The sequence below is a fragment of the Aquarana catesbeiana genome, linkage group LG01 (genome assembly GCF_042186555.1).
Source record: "Aquarana catesbeiana isolate 2022-GZ linkage group LG01, ASM4218655v1, whole genome shotgun sequence".
NCBI lineage: Eukaryota > Metazoa > Chordata > Amphibia > Anura > Ranidae > Aquarana > Aquarana catesbeiana.
The window spans coordinates 562,443,548-562,458,221 of NC_133324.1; the positions used below are offsets into that span (position 1 = coordinate 562,443,548).

At 42.4% G+C, this 14,674-nt stretch overlaps 1 protein-coding gene across 4 annotated transcripts in view; it reads left to right on the forward strand.

Moving 5' to 3' along the window:
• The first annotated feature begins 217 nt into the window (after window positions 1-217).
• Window positions 218-14,674, forward strand: part of AP3D1 (adaptor related protein complex 3 subunit delta 1) — a 168,060-nt gene continuing 153,603 nt past the window's right edge. For all 4 annotated transcript variants that reach the window (XM_073596533.1, XM_073596541.1, XM_073596550.1 and 1 more), the window contains exon 1: window positions 218-404. In XM_073596533.1, the coding sequence (XP_073452634.1) occupies window positions 309-404 (96 nt within the window). In that variant the 5' untranslated portion in view covers window positions 218-308. The remainder of the gene's footprint in view (window positions 405-14,674) is intronic.

Here is a 14,674-nt window from a genome sequence, read left to right on the forward strand (position 1 = left end):
ATCACCATCAGCCACCCTCATAGGGCAGACCTTCTATATCTCTCCTACAGAACAGGTTTTTCCATATTCCTCTCATACACCGTCTGAAGACACTTCCCTCACTGACATGTCACTCTTCCCCCTCAGTCGCACCTACAGAGGAGAGGGAGCGATACGGAAGACCGTTCATCGCCCCCTCAGGCCGCCTCTTGTGCTGTCAGTCACGTGGCTCGGTGGGCGGGGAAAGCAGTCAGCTGAGTGGCGGCCATTTTGTGTGTCCGTGTCCGGTGACAGGAGAGTACGGCGGGGCCCTTAGCCGGTGTGCAGACATGGCGCTCCGTATGGTGAAGGGCAGCATTGATCGCATGTTCGATAAGAACCTGCAAGACCTGGTGAGAGGGATCCGGAACCACAAGGAGGATGAGGTGAGGCACCGGTGAATGGAAGAAAAGCCGGCGCTTGGAAAGTGGGGAGGGGGGCGAGGTGGGCACCGGAGCTAGGGTGGGTGGCATTTTGTTCGTGCCCCCCAGAAATATACCCCTCCCAGGGATGGCACTTCTAACGCCTGGCCCGGGTCTCCCCCTTCCTTCCTCCTGAAGGGATGATGTGGCAGTATAGGGATGGAGAACGCCTCAGTCATGGGAGAGTAGAGGCCAGCACTGTATACAGGAATATATATATATATATATGTGTGTGTGTATATTCTCTGTGTACAAGACATAACCTGCAATTCATGTGCCCTGTCATTTACTGTGTCACTCAGGCACTACCATTCATTGTGAGGAGAGGTTCCCTCACAGCTCCATTCTATTTGCCTTTACAAACCTGGATGAATATAGAGGCTTCCCTTACACTGGAGACAGTTCAATGTGTTTTTAGGCACTTCATGTATACAAGAAACATGAATGTATTTCAGGGAGCCACGTTTACACCATTGCAGTGCTTTTTTACGTGTGTTTGAGAAAAGTACAGCGTGCTGCACTTTTTCGCATGTAAATGCACCACACATGCATGTAAGGGCTTACTTACGTGGGCCTGAGGTCTGTATACCATGAAGGAGCAATTTTTTTCAGGATCTCTTGACCTTAGGTAGCCCATTTAAAGCAATATTTAAGGCTATTATTAAAATGAAAAATATGTTCTTCTTACCCGCTTGCACAGAGTTGTCCCTTACCACCTCTTCTGGAGTCCCCCACCAGTGCTGTCCAATCCTCCATCTACTTACCTGCTTGCACAGAGCGGTCCCTTACCACCTCTTCTGGAGTCCCCCACTGGTGCTGTCCAATCCTCCGTCTGCTTACCCGCTTGCACAGAGCGGTCCCTTACCACCTCTTCTGGAGTCCCCCCACTGGTGCTGTCCAGTCCCTCTACTTACCCGCATGGACAGAGCGGTCCCTTACCACCTCTTCTGGAGTCCCCCCCACTGGTGCTGTCCAATCCTCCGTCTACTTACCCGCTTTCCCAGAGCGGTCCCTTACCACCTCTTCTGGAGTCCCCCCACTGGTGCTGTCCAATCCTTCTACTTACCCGCTTGGACAGAGCGGTCCCTTACCACCTCTTCTGGAGTCCCCCACTGGTGCTGTCCAATCCTCTGTCTACTTACCCGCTTTCCCAGAGCTGTCCCTTACCACCTCTTCTGGAGTCCCCCACTTGTGCTGTCCAATGCTCCGTCTACTTACCCTCTTGCACAGAGCGGTCCCTTACCACCCATTCTGGAGTCCCCCCACTGGTGCTGTCCAATCCTCCGTCTACTTACCCTCTTGCACAGAGCGGTCCCCTACCACCTCTTCTGGAGTCCCCCCACTGGTGCTGTCCAATCCTCCGTCTACTTACCCTCTTGCACAGAGCGGTCCCCTACCACCTCTTCTGGAGTCCCCCCACTGGTGCTGTCCAATCCTCTGTCTACTTACCCGCTTGGTCCGGCCTAGTCTGTGAACAGCAAAGAACACAGGCAGCAATCTTCACAACTGTCCGTGCAAATTTTTACCTGCGAGCTGAACTCTCCACATCAGTCCTTCACAGGGGCTACCACGAGATTGAGTTATATATGGAAGAGTCTGGCCTAGAGTCCTAAAAACAACATCTGGATCCTACATCGGTTTGCTGGGAGACCCCAACTCCATTGTCTGTTGGCAATACAAGCATTACTGACTCAGGGGATGTATGTTTCTATGAGTCCAACAGTTCTGGTAAGCCTGCATTGCTTCCACACGGGGGATTCAACATTTCTGAGACACTCCCTCCAATCTGCTATCCACTTGGTGTATAATACTACCATCTATGGGACTTTTATTGCTCTCCAGATTTTTCTATATATATTAGATGTGTACTAGAGAATTTCTTCAATATTCCTTCCGGACATATGTTATGAATGATTTTTTGTTTTATACCTTTATGCAATTCAGAATTTTTGTATCTTAATTAGCGCTACACTATGTACCCCTGCACTATTTACAAATTTCCTTATTTGTTGTGTGAGCTGCTACTATATAGAGTAAGCGCAGTGTTTTAGACATTTTTTACTTACCCGCTTGCACAGAGCGGTCCCTTACCACCTCTTCTGGAGTCCCCCACTGGTGCTGTCCAATTCTCCTTCTTACAAGTACCCCCTCAGTAAGCTGTGTGCTGAGGGGACATCTGTGCGCCATGCTCCTGCATCCATAGCCACGCTTCCTCTTCATAGGAGTTAAAGCGTAACTAAGCCCTCCTATCGTTTTCAGGCAGGGAGGCTGCTATCTTGGTTCCTGTTTGATCTTCGATGGCCACGATGCTGCACATGTTATTAGTTATGGGGTCAGCCATTTGATGGTGCGACAGTTTGGTTGAGGACACAACAAATGTGACAGTTATCATTGCCAGCATGTAATTTGTGCTTTTATTTTTTTAACTGTTAAATCGATGGGTTTAGTTCTACTTTAACTGACATCAGCAGTGTCTCAGGAGCAGTACTGCACATGGGACAGTGCTAGATAATGTGAGGATTTAGGTAAGTGTTTGGTGGTGGGGAATGCATTAAGGTAAGAAACATTTTGATCTTAAAACAGAGCTCCACCTAAAAGGGTGGTTGTCTGCCTTCTCAGGGGGAGGGGAAGCCAACTCCTCTTTTTAAAATCATTTAAAGGGCCATTTCATACTGCCCCTCTGTGATATACCAGAGCAGCTGGAGTGATTCACCGTTCCAGCCTCTTTGCATTGCCCCTACGCTAGGGGGCAGTGTGATGCATGATGAATTGCATCGCACTGCTCCCTTTTTATTTTTTGTTTTGCACTAACTTTTATTTTAAGTTTACAGAATGTACACTTCATCCGTTGCATTGTGGGGCAGTGTGATACGCTGCGCTGCCTGACATTGCAGTGGGATTCGGGTCAGTGTGCTGGGATAACATGCAGCATGTCTGCGCTAGGCAGCGTTGCAGTGTAAATAGGACACATAGGAAATAATTCTTTCCTGTGTGTCCCTGCATTGACCGACTTTTTACAGTGAGGTAAGACGTCGGTCACCGCATATGGTGTGAATTGGCCCCAAATCTATTGAGACACAGTGGCTGCACTAACACAGCCGCTTGTCCTGTTGTGACAGGCATGCAGGTGAGTGGCCTTGAGCACACACTAGGGGTTATTTACGAAAGGCAAATCCACTTTGCACTATAAGTGCACTTAAAAGTGCAGTCGCTGTAGATCTGAGGGGAAGATCTGAAATGAGTGGAAGCTCTGCTGATTTTATCATCCAATCATGTGCAAGCTAAAATGCTGTTTTTTTATTTTCCTTGCATGTCCCCCTCAGCACAGGGATGCATAGGTGTGCAGGCAGACCCATTTTTGTCAGTTCGGACACAGCCACTGCTCTCAATTCGACAGCCGTGCATGTGCACGGCCCCAAATTCACACTGCCTAGGTTTGGAGCTGTGCGCGACACATGATGTCAAATTGGGGGCAATGGCTCTGTCCCAATTAAAGCGGAGTTCCACCCTGAATTATTTTTTTTCCATTAACAGACTCCTTTAAACCTATAAAGAAACATTTGGAGGAATTTTTTTCTTTTTATAGTTACCAGAGCTCCTCGTCACTTCCTCCCTCGCTTATCTGTGGGCAGTACTGTGATCAAAAATCGTGTCATTTCCTATCAGGAAATGATGCATTTTAAGGCGGATCACAGTGCCATTTTTAAATAGGGAAGAAAGCCCTTTGTTGCCATAACAACAGGGTGGGACCTTCCTCCGTCGCCGCCCGTTGTTATGGCAACTTTAGAAACAATCGGCGCTACGGCTGCCGGTGAATTGCTCATGCACGAGATCGAGAGGTGCATGCTGGTTATCCAGCATGCACCTCTCCAACGCTTACCCAGGAAGAGATATTGATTGGGCTTCACATGCCCACAATCATGATGGCAACGGCCACAACAGGAGGGAGAAACTTGTAAGTATTACATTTATATTTTAGAAACATCCACATTTAACCTTGTATACTCGTTATAATTTATAATGCTCAGATCAATAAAAAATAAAAATAAAAACATTTGTCCGGAACTCTGCTTTAACATGAATGGGACTGCTTGTACTGGGATCCATGCAACACATGTGCATCCCCTTGCAGGTAAACAAAGGCTTTGCACAGGTGTACACCTCTGTGTCTGAGGCCTACACTTTAACGTCTAACACGAGGCAACTCGTAAAAAAAAAAAAAAAAAAAATGCTAAAAATGTACCACAATTGCAATTAGAACCACTGAACATGGGGACATGGGGACTGCAGTATAAATGAGCCCCCTAGACTAACCAGGTGATGAAAGGCCGTATGCTGTGTACTTCTGCAGCACTGATGGAAGCTTTAAATTTCTGGTTAGTGATAGATGTAGATGATATGGAAACGTTGTTCCTCTGCTTGCTTCCATGTTATTCTCCTCCCAACTTGTAGCTCTGCCGAGTGCACGGGTCATGTTTTTCACTTCCTCTTTCCCAAACAATGAGATCCTTCAGTCTTAATTCACATCGTTAGCTGTACATACTGGGTTATCATTTGTGAATCAGAAGCATGCTCTAGGTTATTTTAATCAGATGATTCCATTTATTTTTAGAGACTTATGTGGGCTGGTCAATTGCCTTGAAAAATGGTCATTACAGAATTTTCATATTTATAGAGATTAGTAAACCCTTGCCAGGGAGAAGAGGAGGAGAAGGTCCAAACTTGCATTGTATAATAAATTCTTTTTTTTTTTCTTTAATGCGTCATCTTAGCTCTTGCAGTCGGTCCCCAAGCTGCTAGTTTCCCCCACCCTACCCCGTTTTTAAGTGTCTCCTGCTAATACTCTTGCGTACTGTCAGTGTAAGCTGTCTGCTTGTACCAGTTACACACTGACAGGAAGCATTAATGAACTACCTAGAGTGTTCAACAGCTCCCTGGTAGTTCATTGAGAACTGCAAGCTGAAAGCTGCAAAGGCTTCCTGTACTTGTAGTTCTCACATTTACAGAACTCTGTGAATGAATGACGTGGCCGCACGGCCACTCAATATTTTTTTTTTTTTGTTATCACAACGAATTTTGGGAGAACATACCCCGCTCACTGTTGCAACAAGAGATTAGATGCTAAACCTGAATACAGGTTTAGCATGTTACAAAAGGTGAACTTATCCTTTAAAGTTAACCTGTCTATAACGTGGGCAAATCAAATGACGCGTATTAGGCGGAACACCTTTTTATAGGTCATGTGACTCAAAAAACACAACACAATGCATTTTTGATGCACTCTTACTATGTTTTCAATGGGGAGGTGCGTCTTTGGTTCATTTGCTAAATATGCAACAAAAATGCAGCAAGCAGGATTTTTAACACCGCTTCTAAAGGTGCCAATAATGGCTGACAATAAATTCATATTCATCACATTTCATGATGTTAAAATAGTAGTAAACCACCAGCGGTCTGTTTTTTTTTTTTTTTTTTTGCAAGGCAAAGCTATAATGTGCTAGTATGCATCGCATACTAGCACATTATGTGAAGCTTGCCGTAGAACGAAGCCCTCCAGCATCAGGCTGACACAGCTTCTATCTTCACCTGGTCTTCCTTCCTTTTTTACAAACTCTGACTGTGTGAGTGGCCAGAGTCGCGGTGACATTTCTCCCGGGCATGGGGACCACTGTTTATAGCACAACATTCTGAGGCTCGTTGAGCCGCATGCGATTTCAGCCTGAACTTGGACTGAATTCAGACCTGAAACAGACCCAAAGATGCACAGCGCTTTTCTGCAAAACGTTCCGGACCTGGCCTCCATAGAGAGCCGGTCAAAATCTCCTGCTATTGGGAATTGGATGCGGAGAAACCCACATCCAATACGCAATGGTGTGAACCCAACCTCAAGGAACGACCCAGGTGGCCATTCCTTCAGAGCACATGCATCGGTGACATCGCCGGCTCCATGTACATTAAATATCTCCTAAAGGTGCAAGTTTAGGAGATATTTACAGTACCTATAAGTAAGGCCCCTTTCACACTGAGGTGGTTTGCAGGCGGTATTGCGCTAAAAATACCGCCTGCAAACCACCCCTAAACAGCCTCCGCTGTTTGTTCAGTGTGAAATCCCGAGGGCTTTCACACTGAAGCGGTGCGCTGGCAGGACGGTGAAAAAAGTCCTGCAAACCGCTTCTTTGGAGCGGTGAAGGAGCGGTGTATTCACCACTCCTAAACCGCTCCTGCCCATTGAAATCAATGTGACAGCGCGACTATACCGCGGCAATTATAGACTTACCTGTAGGTACTTACCTGTAGGTACAGTTTACTCCCACTTTAAAAAAGTTGACTATAATACAGTTATTTGTGTAAAAAAAAAAAATTATATATATTTAAAAAAAAAAACATCCATTTCCGTTTCAGCCAAGTGCATCCTGAATTTTCGGTTTCGGTGCACCATTATAAATAATAAAAACAGTGCTGCACTGCTAACACATCAAACTGCAAAATAAGGTAAAGAATGATAAATGCAAACAATGGTACAATGTATATGTAAATTAAAGTGCCATCTAATTCCACAACAGAATAAGTAAACACGCTACTGCCCCGCTTACACAAGGTGCAAAAAATCAATAACTAAAGACAAAAGTGACACTCAGAGCCTCCTACTGCAATAAACAGTAATAATAAACACAATACTGCCCTGCTAACACAATGTACATAAATATCATCATATAATAAAATTGTGCTAAAATCAAATGAATAATCAAAAATTAGTGCATGAATCGATAAAAGTATACAATTGTGCAAAAGTCCAAAAATAAGTTCAATCAGAAAGTGCTTACATATTATTATTATTTCTGACCAAATTTTAGTTTGATGTGTTAGCAGCGCAGCACTGCTTTTGTTTACTTTTTTTTTTTTTTTTTTTTTTATATGTGGGAACACATTTTTGGTGTTTGCAGTAGCTTATTTTAGGCTGTGTTTTTTTACTTTATTATTTGTGATGTTGAGTGGCAGTGCATTTGTTTCTTTCTGTATTTAATGTTTACTTAATGACTTCCCAGAAGCAGGTTCTAAATACAGTGTGTTTGCCTGCACTGGATTGCACGCACTACTTATGATGTGTTAAGGCACGATTTCAGCCCATTCAAATGAATGGGCTGAAATCTCACTGGACCAGGCTCACATGTGAATTGCAGAAGAACATACAGCACATTTTTGTGCTATTCCATGGTGTGAACCGGACCGACCGCCAGGTCTGATTGGTGGAATCAGACCTGTACTATTCCACCAAGTTTGACAGCTGTCAGCAATTGTCTGTAGAACTCCATTCATTTATTATGCGTGTTAAAGTTACACTTTGGACTGGAACAAAAAAAAAAAAGATACCTTTGCAGTGGGTTCCCTCTGCACTGCAAAGGTTTAAAGCTTCTTATTTCTACGGGGTAGGAAAAGGCAGTATTACTTACCCCATTCCCCCTTCCCACAGGCACCAGTGGGCATTCCCTCAGCTTCATTACATACAGTGCAGGGCTATTACCCTTTCATTGTACAGCCCCAATTCCAAAAAAGTTGGGACACTGTGTAAAATCAACATAAAAACAGAATGCAATGATTTACAAATCTCATAAATCCATCTTCTATTCACAATAGAAATCATCAAATGTTTAAACTGAGAAAAAGTACCATTTTAGTAAAAAAAACCCAAAAAACTTTATTTTGAAATTGATGCCCACAATACATCTGAAAAAAATTGAGACTGCAACAAAGAGGGCAAATTAAGTGGTACTAACATGGAAGAGCTGGAAGAACATTTTGCATCTAATTAGGTTAATTGGCAACAGGTCGGTAACAAGATTGGGTATAAAAAAGAGCATCTTAGAGAGTTGGTGTCTCAAAAGTAAAGCTGGGCAGAAGTTCAATCTGCGAAAAACTGTCTAAAAAAAAAAAAAAAAAAAAAAAAAAATCGAACAAGAATAATGTTCCTCAACTTAAAATTGCAGACTTTAAGTATATCATTATCTAAAGTATATAATGTCGAAAGATTCCACGGATCTGGATTAATCTCTGCACACAGGACAAAGCCCAAACACAATATTGTATGCCCGTGATCTTCAGGCTCTCAGATGGCACTACATTAAAAATGGGCATGATTCTGTGAGGGACCTCACTGCATGGGCTCATGAATACTCATAAAATTCACTGTCTGTTCACCGTGCCATCCAAAAAGGGGAACTTTACCCATAACAATTTGATACAAAATAATGTTCTTTAGCAAGAAACAAACGTTCCACATTAACCACTTATGGACTGCCCGCTGTTGTTTTACATCGCTACTGGCAGCTAGCTGCCATAACCCTGGTATCCTCTTCAGCGGGCGGTTCGCTTTCCGATAAAAGTGGTCTCTGTGGCGGATTCGCCACAAGATCACTTTTATCGGCAGCAGGAGAGGGCTCCGCCGATTACCAGAGCCGTCAAAAGCGGCGGAGACGATCGGGTCCTGTGTCCTGTTAGGCATGAAGACGAGTGAGGGGAAGATGGCAGGGCGGAAGTGATGTTAGAACGTCAATTCCGCCCATAGCTCTTAAAGGGACTTTTTTTTTTCAGACGACATTTAATTTTTTTTTTTTATTGCATTTAGTGTAAATATGAGATCTGAGGTCTTTTTGACCCCAGATCTCATATTTAAGAGGTCCTGTCATGCTTTTTTTTCTATTACAAGGGATATTCACATTCCTTGTAATAGGAATAAAAGTGACACCATTTTTTTTTTTTTAAAAGAACGGTGTAAAAATAAAAAAAGGTAAAACAAATAATATTTTTTTTTTTAAAGAAGCGAACACATACATGAGTAGCGCCCGCATATGAAAACTGTGTTCAAACCACACATGTGAGGTATCGATGCGATCATTAGAGCAAGAGCAATCATTTTAGCCCTAGACCTCCTCTGTAACTCAAAATATGCAACCTGTAATTTTTTTTTTTTTTTAAACGTCGCCTATGGAGATTTTTAAGGATAAAGTTTGTCGCCATTCCACGAGTGGGTGCAATTTTGAAGCGTGACATGTTGGGTATTTATTTGCTCGGCCTAATATTATCTTTCATAATATGAAAAAAAATGAGCTAACTTTACTGTTGTCTTATTTTTTAAGTCAAAGTGTATTTTTTCCAAAAAAAGTGCGCTTGTAAGACTGTTGTGCAAATACGGTGTGACAAAGTATTGCAACGACCGCCATTTTATTCTCTAGGGTGTTAGAAAAAAAAATGTATAATGTATGGGGGTTCTAAGTAATTTTCTAGCAAAAAAACATGTTTTTAACTTTGTAAACAACAAATCTCAAAAAGAGGCTCGGTCCTTAAGTGGTTAAAAAGCGACAGCGCTGAAAGCTGAAAATTGCCATGGGCATTTGAGTTCTGGGATTTCCCTATTGGGCAGGAAGGGGGGAAAGTGCCCGGTATTGAAAAGGTTATGTTTAGTACTGTTTTTAAGTTATTTTCAGGACTAAAATAATTTTTAAATGGAAAAAAAAATTAAAACAAGGTTCCGAGACTTGACTGGTAAAAGCAAAATAAAATTTTCTGGATATTGATCATGTCTCTATTGGCATTATCAAATGTTGACAAGATTCAAAAAAGTGTATTTTTTTTTTCCCCAAAAAAAGTACGCTTGTAAGACCGCTGCCCAAAAGCGATGTGATATAAAGTATTGCAACAACCGCCATTTTATTCTCTAGGGTGTTAGAAAATATATATATATAATGTTTGGTGGTTCTAAGTAATTTTCTAACAAAAACAACAAATTTCAGCAAGAGGCTCGGCCCTTAGGTGGCTAACCACGAAAGCCTCAAAAGGTTTCACCCCCTTCCTGACCAGAGAATTTTCTGCAATTTGGCACTGCGCTACTTTAACTGGTAATTGCGCGTTCATGCAACACCTGTATCCAAACAAAATTTGCCTTTTTTTCCCACAAATAGAGCTTTTTTTTGGCGGTATTTGATCACCGCTGTATTTTTTGCGCTTTAAACAAAAAAAAAAAAACAGACAATTTTAAAAAGAAACTTTACTTTCTGCTATAAAAGGCATCCAGTAAAAATAAATCAAATTTCTTCATCAATTTAGGCCAATATGTATTCTGGTACATGGTTTTTGGTTAAATTCCAATAAGCATAAATTGATTGGTTTGCGCAAAAGTTATCACATCTACAAACTATTGGATATTTTTGTGCCTTTTTAATTTTTACTAGTAATGGCGGAGATCAGCAATTTTTAGCGGGACTGCGACATTGCGGCGGACAAATCTGAAACTAAGTGACACTTTTTGGGGACCAGTGAGTGACACCAATACAATGATCATTGGTTAAAAAATGCACTGTTGCTGTACTAATGACACTGGCAGGGACAGGGTTAACAGGGGAGATCAAAGAGTTAAATGTGCTCCTAGGGAGTGTTTGCTAACTGTGAGGGGAATGCTTTGACTGGGGGAAGAGAGAAATCTGTGTTCCTGCTTAGCAGAAACACAATATCTCCATCTTCCCCTCTGACAAAACAGTGATCTACCTTGTTTACATAGGCAGACTGCAGTTCTGCCTCTCTCAGGAGAGATCGCTGTGTCCAATCGGAGCAGGTCGCTGCTGACACACATCCCAGACCTGGAAGAAACCGCAATGTACAGGTAGGTTGTTAGCAGGTAGCAGGGCCACCCTGCCACAGTAAATGTAAACTGATTAATAATTATTCTACCAAAATTAGTGTAAACTATAAATTGCCTCCTGCATTGCTCCTGTTCTTTCTTGCTAGAGGCTGCAATTTTTCTTAAGCCCAGGGCCCCTGAACAGCAGTACATTTTTAGGCTATTAGCAGATTGGCCTTTAGTGGCTCTGATTTTACAGCACAATGCCAAAAAGCAACGGAGCATGTGCAGAGCAGGGTGAGGCCGTGTACTGGATTTTAAACAGTATAGACACTTATTTTTAATGTTTTACATAGCTTTACCTACAAAAAGGGCCAGCCTTGAGCGATCTAGAAGGATTTAATTTTCTGACTAAAGATCTATTATGCAAATAATTAGCCATATCTGAACATGGTTCAGAAACGCTGCCATCTTCTCTGGGCCAAAGCTCATTTAAAATGGCTTGTTGCAAATTGGAAAACTTTACTATAGCCTATATAGATGAATTGAAATTTGACTTTTTTTGGCAACCATGGGCACTATATCCTCCCGCCTAAAAAAGAGAGGGACCTTCCAGCTTATTAGCACTCAGTTCAAAATCCTACATCTTTGATGGCATGGGGGTGCATTAGTGCGTGTGAAATAGGCAGCTTGCACATCTGGAAAGGCACCATCAATGCTGAAAGATATATCCAGGTTTTAGAGCAGCATATACTCCCATCCAGACATCTTTTTCAGGGAAGGCCTTGCATGTTTCAGCAGAACAATGCTAAACTGCATACTGCATCTAGGCCTTAACTATCTTGCCTGCTGTCCAGACCTTTCATCAATAGGGATGAGCCCGATGTTCGAGTTGAACGTAAGTAAGACTCAAACATCGGGTGTTCGCTTAACAGCGAACAATATGCGGTGTTCGGTTGCAGATTCGAAAGCCGCCGGAACACCGTTAAAGTCTGTGGGACACGAACATGAATAATCAAAAGTGCTAATTTTAAAGGCTTATATGCAAGTTATTGCCATAAAAAAATGTTTGGGGACCTGGGTCCTACCCCAGGGGACATGTATCAATGCAATTTTTTTTTTTTTTTTAAATGGATTTTTTTTAATGCTTAAAGTGAAACCATAAAAATGAAATATTCCTGATACGGTTCGGGGGGGGGGGGCTCTCATTCCCCCTCTTTTCCTGCGGCCTGCCAGGTTGCGTGCTCAGATAAGGGTCTGAAATGGATTGGGGGGGGGGGGGGGCGCACGTAATTTTAATATTTTGGTGCAGGGTTCCCCTTAATTTCCATATCAGACCTGAAGGGGGACCCCTATGCAAATTTTTTTTTTTTTTTTTAATTTTGGTTCAGGGTTCCCATTAATATTCATACCAGACCCAAAATGCCTGGTAATGGACTTGGGGATCCCATGCTCTTTTTTTTTTTCAATGAGTTTTATCCATATTGCAGAGACCCGACAATTCTTTACAGCCGCGATCAGTTTTAAATGACAATTTTTCCTTTAGAAATGTCATTTTGCTGTGGTACTGTTCTAAACATGGGAAAAAATGCGCCACTTTACAGGCATACTATAGACACTCCCCAGGCATGATATTTAAAGGAATATTTAATTTTTATTGTTTCACTTTAATGCCTAAAGTGAAACAATAAAAATGAAATATTCCTTTAAATATCATGCCTGGGGGGTGTCTATAGTATGCCTGTAAAGTGGCGCATTAAAATCACTGCTCCCGAAAAATGGCTGTTTAAAAAAAAAAAAAAAAATGTTTGCATTGATCCATTAAAATTAGCACTATTGATTATTCGTGTCCCATAGGCTTTAACGGCGTTCGTGTGTTCTGCTGAATCTTTTGCCTGTTGGCATGTTCTGGTGCGAACCAAACCGGAGGGTGTTCTGCTCATCCCTATTCATCAATTGAAAATATTTGACCCATGTTGAAGCCAAAAATACAGCAAAGAAGACCCAGGACTGTTGAGCAGTTGGAATCCTATATCAGGCAAGAATGGAACAACATTCCTCTCCCAAAACTCCAGCAACTGGTCTGCTCAGTTTCCAGACATTTACAGAGTGTTTAAAAGAAGGGATGCCACACCGTGGTAAACATGGCCCTGTCCCAACTTTTTTGAAATGTGTTGCTGCCATTAATTTCAAAATTACCTTATTTTTGTCTTTAAAATGGTACATTTTTTTTTCTCGGTTTAAGCATTTTGATATGATTTTTATAAAATATTGGTTTATGAGTTTTGCAAATCAGTGCATTCTGTTTTGAAGTAACTTTTACTCAGCGTCCCAACTTTTTTGGAATTGTGGAAGGGACAGGTATGCAACTGCGGCTGTGGGAGCTTGGAGAAGTGGCTGCAGCAACCTGGTCACACAGATGAGGGATCCTGCTGGAGAGAGTATTTCTCCTTGTTCCCAAACCCCTTTTGTTTTGGGCTGGAATGCAAAATACCCTTGCATTGGCGCCCCCCTGCACTGCAAGGACATTTTTTGTTCCAGCTCTGTATCTAGCATTGACTGGGCCCATTCACACAAGTTCACTGCTACGATGCACTGCTGTGAATGCCCTCAAAAACTTGAAAGCAGAGGCAACACGTTTTGTGGTGTTTTTGTTTTGTTTTTTTTAAATTGGGGTGCTTAGCTAATTTCCATATTAGTATCCACCTATATTTACAAACTAAACAGCACTGCCGTGAGGTAACGTTATGACAGAATTTTTTCATATTTTCGTACACTAAGGCCCCTTTCACACTGGGGCGGTTTACAGGCGCTATTGCGCTAAAAATAGCACCTACAAACCGACCTGAAACTGTCGCTGCTGTTTCTCTTGTGTGAAAGCCGAGGGCTTTCACACTGGATCAGTGCGCTGGCAGGAGAGAAAAAAAACTCCTGCAAGCAGCATCTTTGGAGTGGTGAAGGAGCGGTGTATACACTGCTCCTTCACTGCTTTTGCCCATTGAAATCAATGGGGCAGCGTGGCTATACCGCCGGCATAGCGGCGCTTCGCGGGCAGTTTTAACTCTTTTTCGGCCGCTAGCGGGGGTTAAAACTGCCCCGCTAGCGGCCCAATACTGCTGCTAAAACGACGGTAAAGCGGCGCTAAAAATAGCGCCATTTTACCGTCGACGCCCACACCGCCCCAGTGTGAAAGGGGCCTTAATAAAATTACATACAGAGTTGCTTACTGGTATTCATTAGTCTTCATATTATAGGTTATTTATGGAAAAATATTTCAGGAAGTAATGATTGGCAGAATCTCCATTCATTCCTATGGAGAGGACATCTGTTATGGGTTCCAACAGTACAAGTTCACTATAGAAATCAATGAAGGTTCTTTGCACGTATGAGGAAGAAGAGGAGTCCAGTAAGGAGTTTCTGTAGCAGCAAGTTGCAGAGCCAAGGTCTCTGAGGAGCGAGGACAGGTTAGTATAACACTTGCTAGGGGCGTCATTTTAGGGATAACTATATTAATAGTACAACTATATATTAAGAAAATATAAAGGATTTCTTGTTTTAACTCGTAACTGTAATTTTTTAATATTTTCAGTGATTAATTTTTTGACTCAGCAGTGTGTAAACT